Source organism: Macaca thibetana, chromosome 1, assembly GCF_024542745.1.
Source record: "Macaca thibetana thibetana isolate TM-01 chromosome 1, ASM2454274v1, whole genome shotgun sequence".
NCBI classification, from domain to species: Eukaryota; Metazoa; Chordata; class Mammalia; order Primates; family Cercopithecidae; genus Macaca; species Macaca thibetana.
Window position 1 is genome coordinate 125,667,326 of NC_065578.1, and position 16,133 is coordinate 125,683,458.

The window sequence follows — 16,133 nt, forward strand, 5'->3', positions numbered from 1 at the left end:
GATCAAACTTCAGTCATATCTCCCCATACTTAGCTCTGTGCCTCAACATCAGTGACTCCGCTCACTCTTGCCTAGACTGCAGAGTGTTTGTCCAGGGTGCTCTGCATCTTCATCCCCTATGCTGTCCTCACACATGTGCGTGCGCACACACTCACATGCACACGCATGCACACATGAGCACACAGGCATGCATACGCACACACAGGGTCTAGTCTCTGGGAGAGGCTCAATGACTTTAAACTTCATTTAATCCTAAAGAGCAGCGCTAGAGGTGGTGTGAGTTAATGTTAAGTGATTTCATTTCAAGTCCCTCAAAGAGATGGTGGGATTGGGGTGGGGGCATATGATAGATGCTAAACACACAGCCAGGAATCCTTGTAGAAGAACTGTTTCGTGGAGATGAGAAGTTCAGCAAGTCCTTTCTGCTTGTCTCCTCTCAGACACTAGGATGTCCCAAAGACCTGAGGTGCTGCTGAATAAAGTGGACCTGCCTCCATATCCCTTTCTCTCACCCCCACATCTCCATCCAGGGCAGATATCAAACTGGAACCCCACTGGGGGCTTAGAGCAATAATACCTCTGCAGGTCTATGAGGGCTATATGGACACCACAGCCCGTTGCATACTGCCTGGCCACCATGCTCCAGCCCACAAGATGACAGCTGTAGATGAAGAAACCAAAGACACAGATCACAGACATGATTCTCTTAGACCTGAAGTAGAACTTAACTTTCTTGGATCCCCATGCTTTGCTCCTCCTTCTGCATCATCTTCAGCTTATACCCAGGCTAGGGTAACAAAAGCTTGGGAATTTACTCTTTCTTGTGTTCAATTCTGATTCTTTAGTTCGCCAACTCAAACTGGCATGTATTAACCTCCAGAAAAAAAGAGATCAGATTTTAAAGTAACGAGGAATAGCATAGATGAAGAAGAGAAACAGTCAATAATAGGAGAAAAGGCAAAATGTCTGTGTAACTATTAACAGAATGGCTCAAAACACAGGAAAATTTGCATGACATTCTAAAAGTCTTCTAGTCCTGCCTCCGATTAAATTATTCTCCACCAAAAGGCCTTCAAAAGATTAGCTGGCACTTAATTAAACATTTGCTGGGCCAGTTGATAAACTTAGGAAGTGCTGCTACTGGCCTGAGAAGAGGATGTTAGCAACTTCTTCCCTACCTCCTGCCACTTCCATCCACACATGCTGCTCCTACTGTCTGGAACATTTGGGAGCATGTCTTCATTAGGGACAACCTTGAATTATGTGCAGGTTTGTGCTCCCTCCTCCAAACTTTTCCCTCCTCAGACTAAAACTCCCCTACTCTGTTTTCCATTTTTTAACAGGCACTCTATCTTGGTGCTTCCCTAACTTTTTGCTTTTTTTTCTGAATCATTGCAATGTGAGCTTGATTGTCTCAGACAGCAGCATCCGTAACTGGCCTCAGCCCTCTGAGGTTGGAGTAGACATGGGCAGGCATCAGCTCCTTGGTGCAGCCCCAGAGACACTCCCCTTGGTTGAGTGTTGTGCTCCATGGAGGCAACCGTGGCTTTGATCGTGGCAGTGAGTGAGTAGGAGTGAAGGTCATAGTCCCCAAGGATGGAGAATGAGGGAGGGAGAGGAGAGGGAATGTCTCACATGTGAACATTCAGGAGGAAGCTCCTCCACTGCTGTCACTAAAGCATAAAAGTTTATCTCCTGTTTCTTGCAGTGTACCATCAACACAGGAAAGACAACCTAGCAGCAGCTGTAGCAGTGCCAGATCCCCTGCCAGTCCCCTCCTGGGCCCCTAAGCCCTGCTCTGTACTCCACAGCTGGCAGGCGTGGACTTCCTCCCCATGCTAACAGGAATACCACCAAAGCCGAAGAGGCTCTTCTGAAGCCTCTCTTCCCCCAGCATCTGGGCAGTATGTTGCTCCCTGCACCCTCTCCAATCTCTTTATTCTAGAACCACAAAGCCCAGAAATTACCTTTCATCTACTGAAAGGGAAAGATACTTTCATAGACCACCAATCTGAGAGTAGTTCATCAATGGTCTCCTCCCAGCTCCTCCTCCAGACAACAGCAAGGATTGGACATGTGGGCCATGAACAGCTGATCTGCTCTCCATTCTCTATTTTGACCACAAGTGTGGTCAGGACCAGTCAGTCCATCTAACTGCTGCCTCCACCACCACTACTGCTACCTGCTGGCTCAAGAAGGCATCTCAACTATGGAGTTTTCCTTCCTTAGCTCTCTGTACCCCTGGGTTCCACCATTTTGGGGGTCTTGAGTAGCAAGGATGATTGAAATTCTAAGAAAGAAAAACTGCTTTGGACAATGGTAAAAATCTTAAGAATTTTCTCTTTCCAATCCTTCAGCTTCAATCAAGACAATTACAACATTTATTTATCACCTCCTCTCCTAAGAGAGCTAACCGCCCCCCTCACTCTGCTCCTAAGCCTGTTCTGAACATGCTGAGATGACTCTTCCATTCCTCTAGAGGCACGGGGACTCTATCTCACTCATCACACACACCTCCTTCCCTCGTGCTCCCACCCTGAGCACCCCACAGCCCACAAGACCCCAACTCTCATGAGCACCAAGGAGAAGACCTTCCCAGGCCACTGGGCCTCCATAGGTGGTGAGTGACTCCTCCCAGATCGTTCCCAGAAAACAGCAGGAATTAGACAAAAGTACATTTAGGAACTTCCTGGGGACCAGGTGTGCCATCCTTCCCCTTCCTTATCCTCTTTTTTAATTTATTTTTGTTTTTGTGGTAAGAACACTTAACATGAGCTCTATCCTCTTAACAAATTGTAAGTGTATTAATACAATGCAATATTGTTGACTATGGGCACAATGTTGTTCAGCAGATCTTTAGAGTTTATTCATCTTACTTAATTATTTTATGCCTGTTGATTAATAACTCATTTCATCCTCCCCCTGCCCCTGGTAACCACTGTTATGCTCTTTGATTTAATGAATTTGACTATTTTTAGATACTTGATGTAAGTGGAATGATGCAGTATTTGTCTTTCTGTATTTGACTTATTTCACTGCATAATGTCCTCAAGGGCCATTTATGTTGTTGAATAAGGCAGAATTTCCTTCCTTTTTAAGGCTGGATAGTATTCCATCATGTGTATATACCACATTTTCTTCATTCATCTGTTGATGGACATTTAGGTTATTTTCACATCTTAGCTAAAGTTCAATTAGATAAAGCTGCTTATTCCAGCTGCTACTGTTCCAGCCCATGCTGCCTCCTGTGACAAAAGAAGATCATTAGGGAAACACAGTGCTGCCTCCCATTTTATTAAAAAATATGAAGACCTTGTAAAGTTGGTTAAGAAATTGACAAGAACTATTTTAAATCATGTGAAAATTTTCCCCAAATTTCCTGACTTTGTGATCCCACACTCAGTGAAGGAAGTACTTTTCACTGCCTTTCTTACCTGTGCAAAGAGTTCTCACTTTGTGCCCTGAGCCTGCAGAAGGCATTCTCAACCTGCTGAGGGATTTTCTCATCATCTCTGCTCTCTCCATTAAGACATCTGCCCCAGTGGGCCCCCAGTTTATTGCGCTTGCTGGTAGCTGGGAAGGTGATGGAGTCACAAGAGGAAAAAGGAAACAGAAGCCTGGTGGGCACCTTAGGAAGAGCCCTCAGGTAGAACGTGGACTCCACAGTGGAGTGGGGTAGAGCTTCACTCAAGAGAATGACTCCCATCTAACCACAGGATCCTTCCCTACTGTGCCTTGCCCAGTTACCTCCCTGCCAAGTGCACCCCATCCTGTGTCCTCCTCAGTGCTCCTGAAGAGGGTCTCACCAGGCAGAGAATGTGTGTGTGTGTGTGTGTGCGCGCCCATGCACGCACATATGCACATGTTGGGGAGTGAAGAGGAGGTGCAGGGCAAGAGAAACCCCAGCTGCAGGGAAGGGGAGATGGAGACTCCCTGACACTTGAGTCCATCTCTGCTTGGGAGCCTGGATTAGACAGTGGCTGTATCCTGGACAAACCCAACATGATCTGGGATTTCCAGCCTAAACAGCCCAGTGGTTCCTGCCTCCTGGAATCTCTGGGCCTCATACAGATATATTCATGTTGGAAGCTGACCCTGAGAAATAGATCTCTTTCTCCATATAGTTGGATCTCCCTCCTCTGACAGATAGTTTGTTTGATTCTTACCTCCCCTGCTGAACGTTGTCTTGTATATCCATTCATTTATTCCCCAAACATTCATTGAGCATCTATTATATGTCAGGCCCTGGTCCAGCACTAAAGATGCAAAGAATAATAAGAAAGCCCTTTCCTGGATTAGGGCACAGTGTGAGACAGGAGATAGCATTGCCCCCTGGCAGAACAGGTGGGGAGTCAATCCACGGGGAGCATGTCAGGCATGTTCACAGATAGTATCTCTTAACTACAGTAGGGTGGAGGACCAGGGCAGTCCGCATGGAAGGTGGAATTTTCAAGTTGTATCTGGAAGATAAAAAATAAATAAATATCAAGGCAAAAAAGAGGGGGATACTCCAGTTAGAAAGAAAAGCAACTGCAAAACTATTGAAATAATATTATTCCATCACCTTATTGACAATAAGCATTAACTGTTGCCTGGCCAACATGTGCTGAGCCATGCACTGGGCACTGCAGAAACAGAGACTTAAAAAAGTAATTGGTTCCTGATCTCTACACTGCATCATGTGAGAGAGTAGATCCCGAAATAAATAACTACAAAATATGCAGATAAAAATTTCATAATGAGCTTGGCTAAGACAACGAACAGCCTGGGAAGGTGAGAGAAATCATGCCCAAGGAGAATTTCCTATGAGTTCAAGGTTGAGGAGGAGACAGGGAGGACTCGGCCAGCAGAGCAAAAACTCAGAGTTTAAAAAATTTAAAAAGCCTAGCATATTTTGGAAACTGCAAGTAGCTTTACCCCAGAATCTATGGTAAAAGTAGAAGACTGAGCTGAAAGTAGACACCAGATTAGTAAAAGTTTGTTGACCCAACCAAAAGCCTTGGGCCTCATCTTAAATTCAATGGTAAAATTAAGAACTTTTGTTTTATAAAATTCACTTTGGGAATGCTTTGGGGGTTGAATTAGTGGTGGGACTCTTTGGAGACAGGGAGACCTGTGATGATGATGCCACAATAAAGGCAGCAACCATGACTGTGAGAGGATGGGTGACCAACTTGAGAGCAATGTACCCTGCAACTCCCAAACACAGCCTGGTTTAGAAGCCTGTGGCTCAGGAGGTAGAATCTGCAAGTCCTGGTAGCACATCTGCTGTGAGGTTGCGTAGGAAGCAAGAGTTTGGGATGATCCCAGGTTTCCGGTTAAATCTTGGTGGACAGGATGCTATTCACAGAATTGGAGTGCATAAGAGGAGCAAGAGGGGCATGTTAGGAAAGATGTGGAAGGTGTTGAACTCTGATTTTGTAAAGTCAGCTTGAGGTACCAAAGTACATCCAATGGGTGTTAATATTGGGACCTAGAGCTCAGGGAAGAGGGTGGGCTTTGGGATTCTCTATGCAGAGCTGATACTTCCAGCAATGGTGGATAATAATATCAGCAGCAAGGGTGAAAAATGAAGGTGCAGGTGATGTTGAAAGGATTCAGCAGAGGAGAAAGGGCTCAGGAAGGAGAGTAGATGAGGCTGTAAGTGGGAGGCTACCCACGTCACAGAGGACCAAAAGGGAAGAGAGGTAAAATATAGGACACAACAGTATCAAATACTGCAGTAAAGTCAAATAGAATAATCCCTGAACCATGTCCATGAGGATTTCATAGAACATTCTTATCCCTTTATATAATGAATGAGCAAAACATACAAATATCAAGAAAAATTTACCCAATGGTGATTGATAAACAGTGAAAGGGGAGGATGTATAACTGGTTCCCATGGGCCAGATATGAGACATAAGGGTGGGAAAACTGGCTGTCCAGATTGTGTAAAATCCTGTCCAGGAGGTGAAGATGAGGAATACCAGCCAAGAGAAGCTGTAGGAGAGCTTGCCAATGCCTAGGCGCTGCAGGAGCCATGCACAGCTAGACAAAGCAGACGTGCCTGTCATACTAAAGAACCGTGGCCAACACCCAGCCAGCAGGGAGGGGAGAGTCTGTGAAGAACACATTCAAGTTCTCCACAGGAGAAAGGTCAGCCATAAGCACCTGCCAAGCCCAGAAAGCTCCTATGCCAGTTCACAAAGTTTTCAGGTCTTTCTTTCTCGTTCCTTTGCAGCCCCTACCCAAATGGACAAGAGGTAGCTGGGTGAGCAAGGGAAGAAAATTAAAAACCTCTAGTAGCTAATAGAGAAGACACTCTTCTTTTCCATGCACCCTTCCTTCCTGCAGTAGTACCAAGTAGAAAAGAAAAGGAAATCCAACATTCAAGGAAAGACCTTCCGATTACTGAAATAAGATTTTTTTAATGTAAATAGAAGTGATTTTTATGTAACCAGAAGTAAGAAATCATGCTATCTCTTAGCATGATTCTAAAAGTCAAGGGCATCTGCTAGAGATTTCACTCCAAGAGGAAGGGAAGAGCCAGCCCCATAGAGAGGGTTTTAAGAGGCAGCAAGAGAAGAAATAGAGTTGCTTTCTGACTACCATGCAGGTTCTGCTTGTTCAACAAGAATTACACAGAGAGATAGAAAAAGGCAGGGGAAAAAAATAGAAATACTTTGTCAAAAAAGCAGTGAGAAGGATCCTAATAGAGTTGAAATTGCTGATTCCTAGCATGTCCCTGGGCTGATACAATATGCAGACATACAGGGCCTTCGGACACACACAGAGGAACCACTGAATGGCCCAATGACTTTTTTGGCCTAAATTAAGTTACTATCTTTTATCAATAACATTGATATCAACCGTTCCTACTCAAAAGTGAAATCATCCATGAATAGTTAATACTAAAATATCTAATCTTACTGTGAACACCACCAGGAGCTTTGGCTGGAAGGCCAGGGGGGAAAAAAAGACGCTATGGAGAAGAGGTCTGAGGAAAATGTTGAGTTGGAGAAGTGGGATTATAGGGCCAACACCAGAAAATGAGAATAAGAGAATGAGACAGAAATGAAGACACAGAGAGAGAGGTTCAGCAAACCAATGAAGACACCTGGCCAGTGTTGACAAAAACAATAATTAATATGAATAACAAATATTTTTGTGGGGTACTTCATACATGGCATCTCCAGTCTTTACAATTCTATGAGTCTAGTGAGGCACTATAATTGATGAGGGTGTAGGTTTTGCACTTGCAAATATGCCTGGCATGTTATGAGCGATCAACGTAAATTATACATTATCTTAAGATGATGGTGGCATTATATCATTTTATAAATGAGGGAATTGAGACCTGGATGGTTAAGTAAATTACTAGGGGTTGTTCAGCAAGTAAAGGATGAAAGCAGGGTTTTTTTTTTTTCAAGATGGAGCCTCACTTTGTTGCCCAGGCTGGAGTGCAATGGGGCGATCTTGGCTCACTGCAACCTCCGCCTCCTGAGTTCAAGCGATTCTCTTTCCTCAGGCTCCCGAGTAGCTGGGATTACAGGCATGCGCCCCCACACCCAGCTAATTTTTGTATTTTTAGTAGAGACAGGGTTTCACCATGTTGGCCAGGCAGGTCTCAAACTCCTGACCTCGTGATCCGCCCACCTCAGACTCCCAAAGTGCTGGGATTATAGGCGTGAGCCACTGCACCTAGCAAAAGCAGGATTTAAACCCAGAAATCTGACTTCAGAGTCCTCTTCTAACCCTAATCTAGGCAAGCTGGGCTTTGGCATTTATCTCTTCTTCCAGTCTCTCTCGTGGAGGCCCAGCAGCCTAAGAAGCCTGTTCTGTGTTTCATCTCAGTAGTGCTTCCTTCCAGCCAGGGAAGGCAATCACTTAGCCACCAAACCCTAAGTGAAAGGTAAGGCTGGTAGCTGGGATACCAAATGTAACACTGCCAGGAGTGCTGACCTTTACAAAGGAGGATTTTAAATACTAGAAAGATAATGGGCAAATGGTGTCCTACTGAGTCCAGTGACTGGTATACTTTCATTCACTGAGAACTTGAGCAAGAAATAGGAGAGGGAAGAAAGGAGAAAGAAAGATAACAATGGCTAGTAGAAGTCACTACATTTTTTTACATTGCTGTCACAAATGACTGCCATCTCCATATCTAGATTGGTAGCTTTGGTCCAGAGCTGAACGTCAGGCGAGGCTGGGTCTCCTGAGATGGGGGTGAGATCTGCTTCTCAACCACTTTGAGGGAAGAGAGCTGATGAACAAAATTATGGAAGAACGAGGAAATTCTTATGGGAGGAGTGGGCTGCACCAGGACTATGACTCTAACATCGATTATGCCAGTGATGGGGGTTAAATCCCAACCCATTCTCCCCTTCTATTTAGGTTCATCTGAGGTTTCATTGAATATGGCATTATTTATCCTTGTGAATAAACCCTATATGAGGCTTCTCCATCGTCATCTCATGATCATCTATTCAATAAACACTTGTTGAACTGAAATGAACTGAAGGCCTCAGGTCTCCCCAGTGGCCCAAGGGCCAAAGCCATATTTCCAGTAACCACCCAAGAGCCTTCATTCTAACTACACTCTTCTCAGACTTAAACCCATATTCTTTTAGCACAAATCTGTTCCCCTGTTTCCTCAGCTCTCATTAACAGTAACACTAACACCCCAAAACCTGGTGAAACATTGTCCCAAAGAATTAAAGAAACTAGCGACTAACACAAATTCTTGAGTTTACATGATGGCAGATTTTAAAAAATGAACAACTTGCTAAAATGCTGAAACTCTCTCCACTTGTCAGATAACAAAATTGGCTGAAGTCTTTGGAGCCAATATGGCAGACTGGCAGACTGGAGTCTGCACAGAAAAAGCGTGCTGATGTCACAAATTTCCACCGCACGTTTCATACTGACTCTCCTCGAATTTGCACGCATGACCCATGAGGTAGCATGAAGAGATAACTTCCCATGGCTGAGGACTTTTTCCAGACCTCCCTTTTCCTTCCACCAATCACCTACTAACCCCAGAATCTAATCCCTAAACCTTTCCCAATAAAATCGCTGCCTTAAAGCCAGCACAGGGAGACAGATTTGAGCTGGACTCTTGTCTCCTTGATGGTCGAGTTGCAGTAAAAACCTTTTCTTTTCTCAAAAAGCTGGTGTCATCATATTGGCTTCTAGTACATTGGGAAGCAGCCTTTTGCTCTGGAGCCATCTTCAATTCTTAATTTTCTGCAGTGAGTAAACAAGTCCCATGGATCTGCCTGTTTAATGAGGCCTTTCTCATAGGCACCCAGACCCGTGACTGCCTTCCTTCAGATGTGGAGATTTTCATAATTTCTTTAAAACAGTCTCATTCAGCTTTTACTTTACCACCCCATCTCCCAATCCATCCTAATATTTCAATACCTTAGGCACAATTGTGTCACGATTTTAATCTAAAGTCACTCGTGATTCATTCGTGATGACTGCCGGGATGAACCTCTTAAACCTGAGTTCAGGCACCCTGTGTCTAACTAAGCCTACCCACCTTTCTCACTCCAGCCTCCCATTGCCACTCCTGAAACACCCCAATTCCAACCACAAAGACCCTGGTCAGGCCTTAAAAAAGGTAAGGAAGGAATTCTGAGAGGCAAACCTTTTTGCCCTAAGGCAGGATCTGGGGCTAACCCAATTGTGTGGAGTGGTAAGAAGAGGTTTCAGAATCTCATATCAGAAAAATAAAGAATGTTAGGTGAGGCGATGCCTCGCCCTGCTTCAGCTCTCGCCGGGTATGCACATGTACCCTAGAACTTAAAGTATAATAATAAAAAATAAAAAATAAATAAAATAAATAAAATTAAACACGTATTACACAAAAAAAGAAAAAAGAAAAATAAAGAAAAGAAGAATGTCGAAATGGCTGTGATCAATTCAGGGTTGTTTTCCTAGAAAGGTGGGAAAGGGGCAGGTTCAGAGGAATTCAACTTTGGGCGTGGAAGAGGAGCTAGAGACCATGTGTTAACAGTGGGCCAGCTTTTCTGCTCCTATCAACAACGAGCCTCCCATCCTCAGAGCCTAGGACCCTTCACTGCAGCCTCATTTTACCGGCCTGAATGTTGAGGGGTCTAGGGAGGGGTGGGACAGCCAAGCGGGGGATGGTTCATCATGCCTCTTTTCTGGTGTCCAGGGCTTGAGTTGTGCTGGGAGCTATGGAGTCACACAACAATCGCCCCTCGATGATGCTGCAATGACCTCATAAGTGGAGGTCCTTGCCCCTGCCCCCGACCCCAGCTTCCTCAGAGCTGGGCAGAGGAACCAGAGGGAAAATCCACCTTCCCCAGCACAGCCGTAACATCCACCTCACTCAACTGCTTGTCAAGTTCACCACCAACACAGAGGGGTAAGTTGCATTTGGACAGGTGAAAGTGGCCACTCTTTGGCCTCTTCTTACCTGGGAGTGACCTGAAGTACCCCACGCACTGAGCAGGGTTGGGAAAGTCATGTTTGAATGAAAGTTTCCTGTTATTTTCAGTGGTAAGAATCGGTGTGTGCTTCACCTTGGAATAGGGTCTCAACAATTTTAGAGTTCAGCTTAATAATATGCCTCCCCAGGGAGCTATACTGATTTTAAAACAAAATTTAAAATGTTATTTTTATATTGCTAAAAGAAATCAAAGAAATATGACCAATTAGATCCAACTTGAAGTATTATGAGGGACTGAAAATCCCTATCCATATCTAGGAGTTAAACTGTCCATATAGAAATGCCTAGCTCAGGGCAAAACTCAACAGGGGAGAAAAGGAATTCCCTTCGGAAAATCATATTTTGTGGCTCTGTCGTTCAGATTTTCAGATAAATTGGAATTTCATGGTTCATCTCCTGATTTCTTCCCTTACTATTATTTATCAGAACCTGGATGGAGGCAAAGGAGTGGGCAGTTCTAGAGTAGCCCATGGGAACCCACTCGTGGCAGGGATTAAATTGCTTTCCCTCCCATGGCCTCGAGTAAAGAAAGCAATTCTCAAGGTTTAGGGGATGTGGGTGGGACACAGGATTGAAAGCAGTATCCTAGGCCCCCAAGTCTGCTAATGTACCTCCCATCTATCTTCAGAGGAACGGGAAGTGGCCTGAGAGGAGCGAAACTTCTATTGTGCCATGAATGCCTTGAGCAATCTGGTCAAACTTAGGGACTCCTTGGAATCATGTTTCTAAATGAACTAAATACAACATTTGGGGTTACAGAGACACCAACTCTACTGAAATACAGTTTCAGTGGGGTGGGGGAGGTGAGGAGTCCAAAGCCCTAGGTTAAGAACTCCTACTAGGGTCTATGGCATAGAAGCAAGAATAAGTGAAAAGAAAGCAGAGTAAGGGTGGAGAGATTAAGAAATGCTATCTCACATTCATACAAGGCTCTAAATGAGAAGATGATCTAGAGCCTGAGCGCATCCCAGGGAAGACTTTCTTAAGTACAAGGACAAGCTGTAAGAAGCCTGTAGGAATCCTCTCCCACCTACGACCCATCTCATATTTCTTTGCAGGGCTCAGATAATCAAGAAACAATGTCGAGTGATGATAAAAGTAAATCAAATGACCCCAAGACTGAGCCCAAGAACTGCGATCCCAAGTGTGAACAAAAGTGTGAGTCCAAATGCCAGCCCAGCTGTTTAAAGAAGCTGCTGCAACGCTGCTCTGAAAAGTGCCCACGGGAAAAGTGTCCAGCACCACCCAAGTGCCCACCCTGCCCCTCGCCGTCCCCTTCATCCTGCCCTCCCAAGCCCTGCGCCAAGCCTTGTCCTCCTAAATGCCCTTCTTCCTGCCCACCTCCCTGCCCACCTCCCTGCCCTCCCCCAGAGTGAGGCACTGTGGGCATTACCCAACCCCACTACCACTGCCACTTCCACCATGTACAACGCTGTGGGGCTGGGGACTGAAGCCATGAACTGACAAGTAAACGTGTTCCTCTGCTGTGCAAGACTTCTCCTGGTGTTTTGGTGGGTCTCGATTTGTTTTGTTTGTTGTTTTACAGCACTAAACTACCAGCAAGCAATCCCTGAGAAGTGAGGCTAGAACCCTGCACTCTCAACCACCTCTGAGAACTGACTTTCCCTCTGACCCAACCTGCAGGTGCCCACCTCTGAAAGGTGTACCCAGGGAATGCCAGGCCCTGTTACAGCAAAGCCTGAGAGATCCATAAATATGGTTGCAGCTGTGAAAGTGTCCAACCCCGGGAAGCAGAAAGGAGAGGGTATGAGGGAGAAAGAGGAGTAGAACATTGGTGAAAGGTCCAGGAAGGCTCAGGAAAAGGCATTGTACTACGTTCCTGTTAGTCCTGTTGCATAATGTTTATGCAGAAGGGCTCCCAGTAGAGGCTGCCCGGGTTTAATGAAACTCTATCTCTGCTCCCTAACACCTTGTAACCTTAAGCAAGTTGCTTAACTTCTTTGTGTCTCAGTTTCCTTCTCTTTGCAAAAGGAATGATGATGCTAACAGTACTGCTGTTATGGAGTTGTTGTGAGGCTAAAGAATTAACAAATGCCAGGCCAGGCGCGGTAGCTCATGCTTGTAATCCTAGCACTTTGGGAGGCCAAGGCAGGTGGATCGCCTGAGGTCAGGAATTCGAGACCAGCCTGGCCAACATGGTGAAACTGCGTCTCTACTAAAAATACCAAAATTAGCTGGGTTTGGAGCACGCCTGTAATCCCAGCTACTTGGGAGGCTGAAGAAGGAGAATCGCTTGAACCCAGGAGGTGGAGGTTGCAGTGAACCAAGATCTCACCACTGCACTCCAGCCTGGGTGAGGGAGTGAGACTCCACCTCAAAAAAAAAAAAAAGAGTTAACAAATGCCAAGTGCCTGGTTTACAGGGACATAGTAAGTTGGTAAAGGGAGCACCCCACACCCACACCCACCACAGTGTAACACTCATCATGCCTGAACTTAATTGCTTTGTGTAATTCTTCCTAGCCTGTAAATCTCCTGACCACAGGAGTCAGGCTTTGACATCTGTAAGCGTACAATTAGACATTCTTTAAAAAATAATCAAAAAGGAGTTATGGATTATACCACTATCTGTTACCTGGCTCTAATACTGAACTATAGTTACATAACATGTCACTATTGAAAGAATCCCAGTGAAGGGTATTTGAAACCTCTATTTTTGCAACACTCTGTGAATCTATAAAATTTCAAAATAAAAACTTAAGTACAAAAAAGATATTGTACATATCTTGGACCTCAATTAGGAATGTATAGGGAAAGTATTCATAGCTGACGTGTTAGTGGAGATTATTTACAAGTAGCTAGAGAGAGTCCATGTCAAACTAGCTTAATACACAAAACAGAATTTATCAGCTCACACTGAGAAGGGTTTGGGGACAGGGCATAGGATTAAAGGGAGAACTGTAGGAATCAAGACTTCAAGGCCTGGGATCAGGGACCCACTCCACCATCTCAGTCACTCTCATCTCGCCAGCCTCTACAATGCCTCAGAATATGTCCCATCCTCTCCTAGTGCGTCTCCCCCTCCACCCCCCGCCATTCAGTAAGGTCCTGAGCCAGTTTGCAGACCCAGCTTGCTGACAGATTGGGCACAAGGATATTCCTATTTTCACCAGGAGAGGAACCTGATTGCCTAGAAAGTCACGAGCATGCCCCCGTGGCCAAGCAGGTGACAGAGCTTTGACACACAGACCAGTTGTGAATTGTTTCAGTGCACTGCACGTAAGCAGCGATACAGTGAACAGCATTTAAGGATTCCCTGCTATCATCGTAATAGATAACTGAAGAGTCATATCTGGGATGGGTCCCTATGGAACCATGACACAAAACTAGCTCTCATCCTTCTGAGCCTGAAGGATGGTTCAGACAGCAAAGGGTATGGCAAGTATAGAGAGTCCAAAATGTGTCAAAGAAAAAACACCTAGGACCCCACCAGACTGAGGCTGTACAGTCAGCTGGTGACGGAGCAGGCTTTTGGAATACATGAAGCAGGCAGAGCATTTAAGGCACCCCCCCCATTTTCCAGGTGTGACATGAGGAGACCTTGGGGTCTCAGGGTCTTCTGAGACACTGAGGTTCCCATACTCTAGATCCCTGCAGAGAGGCACTCACTGGATGCCAGGAGACTCTGAGGGTCTAGTTTAGAGCATTGGAGACTATGGTAACAGGTGGAAACCCCTTCAGCTGTGGTTAACAGGTGGCAAACCCTTCTACCTCACAGGAAGTCAAAAAGGAGGAGGGACAGAAGAAAGGGAGAGAGAGAGAGAGAGAGAGAGAGAATACAACAATAACATGGCATCTTCATCCATGGTCAATAGACCAGCCTCTATTAAATGGTCACTTTTAAATAATAAATCCCAGAACCCAGTGCTAAAAAGTGTGCTACAGTTGGTGGGAATATAAATAGACAAAAATCCTTTTAGAAAACAATTCAAGGAATGTGGGAATATATATCATCAAAAGCATTAGATGATTCAACTCTTTGGCCCAATGAGTCCACTTCATAGAACCTATCCAAAAAAAAAAAAAAAATTGCAAAATGGTGGGTAGGGGAGCTATATAAATAAAGGTGATTATCACAGCATAACTTAGAAACAATTTAAATATCTAACAAGGTTTGATTAAATAAACTTGAACCTATTATATGATGAAACATTGTTTTAAGACATTAAATTTAATAATACATTAATACATTTATTACATTAAATTTAATAATTTTAAAACATTAAAATAAATTTTAATTTAATTTTAATGTATTAATCTATTCAATGTATTAAATTAACTTAATACATTAAAATGAATTAAAGAAAGTAAGGCCTCAATTGAAAATATAACATATAGCCATTATCTTTAACCAAAACCTTCCTTGATAATGTAATAATAATAAAAAAAGGAAATTTGTGGATATTCTCATTATTTTAAGACAGTGGGGTTATGGGTAACTAGTAGTTTATTTCTATTTTCATCTGGATTTTCACATGTTTTTGTTTTGTAATGGGTTAGAAAAGAAATAATCATGAAATAATCAACAATTTATGAAATAATCATGACTACTTCAGAGACCCCCAAAGTCCTTTATTTTACTCAATGTACAAAAACAGGGAAGGAAGAACATTTTAGGGAGTATGCACCACATCGAAGGCACCTCGCCGTGGATGCCTTCCCTCCAGGGGCAGGATCTCAGTCCCAGGCCTGGGAGAATGGGTCAGGGGGCTGTGCCCTCCCAGGCGGTTCTGCGAATTCTGGGCACAACCTGAAAGGAGGCCAGCTCTGGGAACATGAAACCATTCGTTGCCAATTTAGGTCTCGTTTCTCCCATGTAAATGGAACGAAAGATAGATATCTCATTTTTTTTTTTTTTTTTTTTTTTTTTGAGACGGAGTCTTGCTCTGTCGCCCAAGCTGGAGTGCAGTGGCGTGACCTCGGCTCACTGCAAGCTCCGCCTCCCGGGTTCACACCATTCTCCTGCCTCAGCCTCCCGAGTAGCTGGGACTACAGGTACCCACCACCACGCCTGGCTAATTTTCTATATTTTTAATAGAGATAGGGTTTCACCATGTTAGCCAGGATGGTATCGATCTCCTGACCTCGTGATCCACCTGCCTCAGCCTCCCAAAGTGCTGGGATTGCAGGCTTGAGCCACAGCACCCAACCAAGATAGACATCTCTTAATGGCTACTTTCCCAACAAAAAGCTGGATCAAAGGCAATTCTGGGGAGATGGCTGGGACATGATGAGAGTGCCACCTCCCTGCAGAATGCCATAATTACTCCCAGCCCCAGCGGCAGTCACCAGGGTTCTGCCCCAAACAGTAGAGGGCTGTATAAATAAGCAACGCCTGAAGAGTGACATCACAGGCATCTGTGCAGCACCAGGCTCAATGACTCCCAGATAACAAGACGGGCAGGACTGAGACCTCTCCCTTCATGACAAAGCAGTTCTGAGGATCCATTAAGATGGTCACAAAAGAAGCCTCCACCACAGACCCCTTTGCGTTGTGCTTTCTTGAGAATCAGGCAGAGTACAGCTAGCTTTCTAAAAGGGCTTCTAAGCCCTCCCAAATCAGGCAACTGGCTGTGAGGTGGCTGGCACTGTGAGGGCTGGGCACAGAACCTCGGGGGTGTCTGACTTTGAAGCTGGAAGGAACCTTAGAG

The 16,133-nt window shown here is 44.7% G+C and overlaps 3 protein-coding genes across 32 annotated transcripts in view; 2 read left to right on the forward strand and 1 right to left on the reverse strand.

The window, feature by feature from the left end:
• The window catches only part of S100A1 (S100 calcium binding protein A1), a 1,186,348-nt gene that overhangs the window by 745,141 nt on the left and 425,074 nt on the right, over positions 1 to 16,133 (forward strand). Inside the window, exon 1 of one of the 30 annotated variants that reach the window (XM_050753892.1) lies at positions 8,340 to 8,343. The exons of the other annotated variants lie outside the window; for them this stretch is intronic. The gene's annotated coding sequence lies outside the window, so the exon portion shown is untranslated. Of the gene's footprint in view, positions 1 to 8,339; positions 8,344 to 16,133 lie in introns of those variants that run through there. 30 annotated transcript variants of the gene reach the window in all.
• S100A8 (S100 calcium binding protein A8) overlaps positions 1 to 16,133 on the reverse strand; it is a 675,486-nt gene that overhangs the window by 467,150 nt on the left and 192,203 nt on the right. The window lies entirely within an intron of this gene.
• LELP1 (late cornified envelope like proline rich 1) lies at positions 10,241 to 11,959 on the forward strand. The gene is made up of 2 exons (XM_050756195.1): positions 10,241 to 10,378; positions 11,521 to 11,959. Exon 2 carries the CDS (start codon positions 11,542 to 11,544, stop codon positions 11,836 to 11,838), a length of 297 nt encoding a protein of 98 aa, XP_050612152.1. The 5' UTR covers positions 10,241 to 10,378; positions 11,521 to 11,541; the 3' UTR covers positions 11,839 to 11,959.

Bases quoted from the DNA above. Each gene is read 5' to 3' on its own strand.
- LELP1 (XM_050756195.1), top strand. From the start codon at position 11,542: ATGTCGAGTGATGATAAAAGTAAATCAAATGACCCCAAGACTGAGCCC.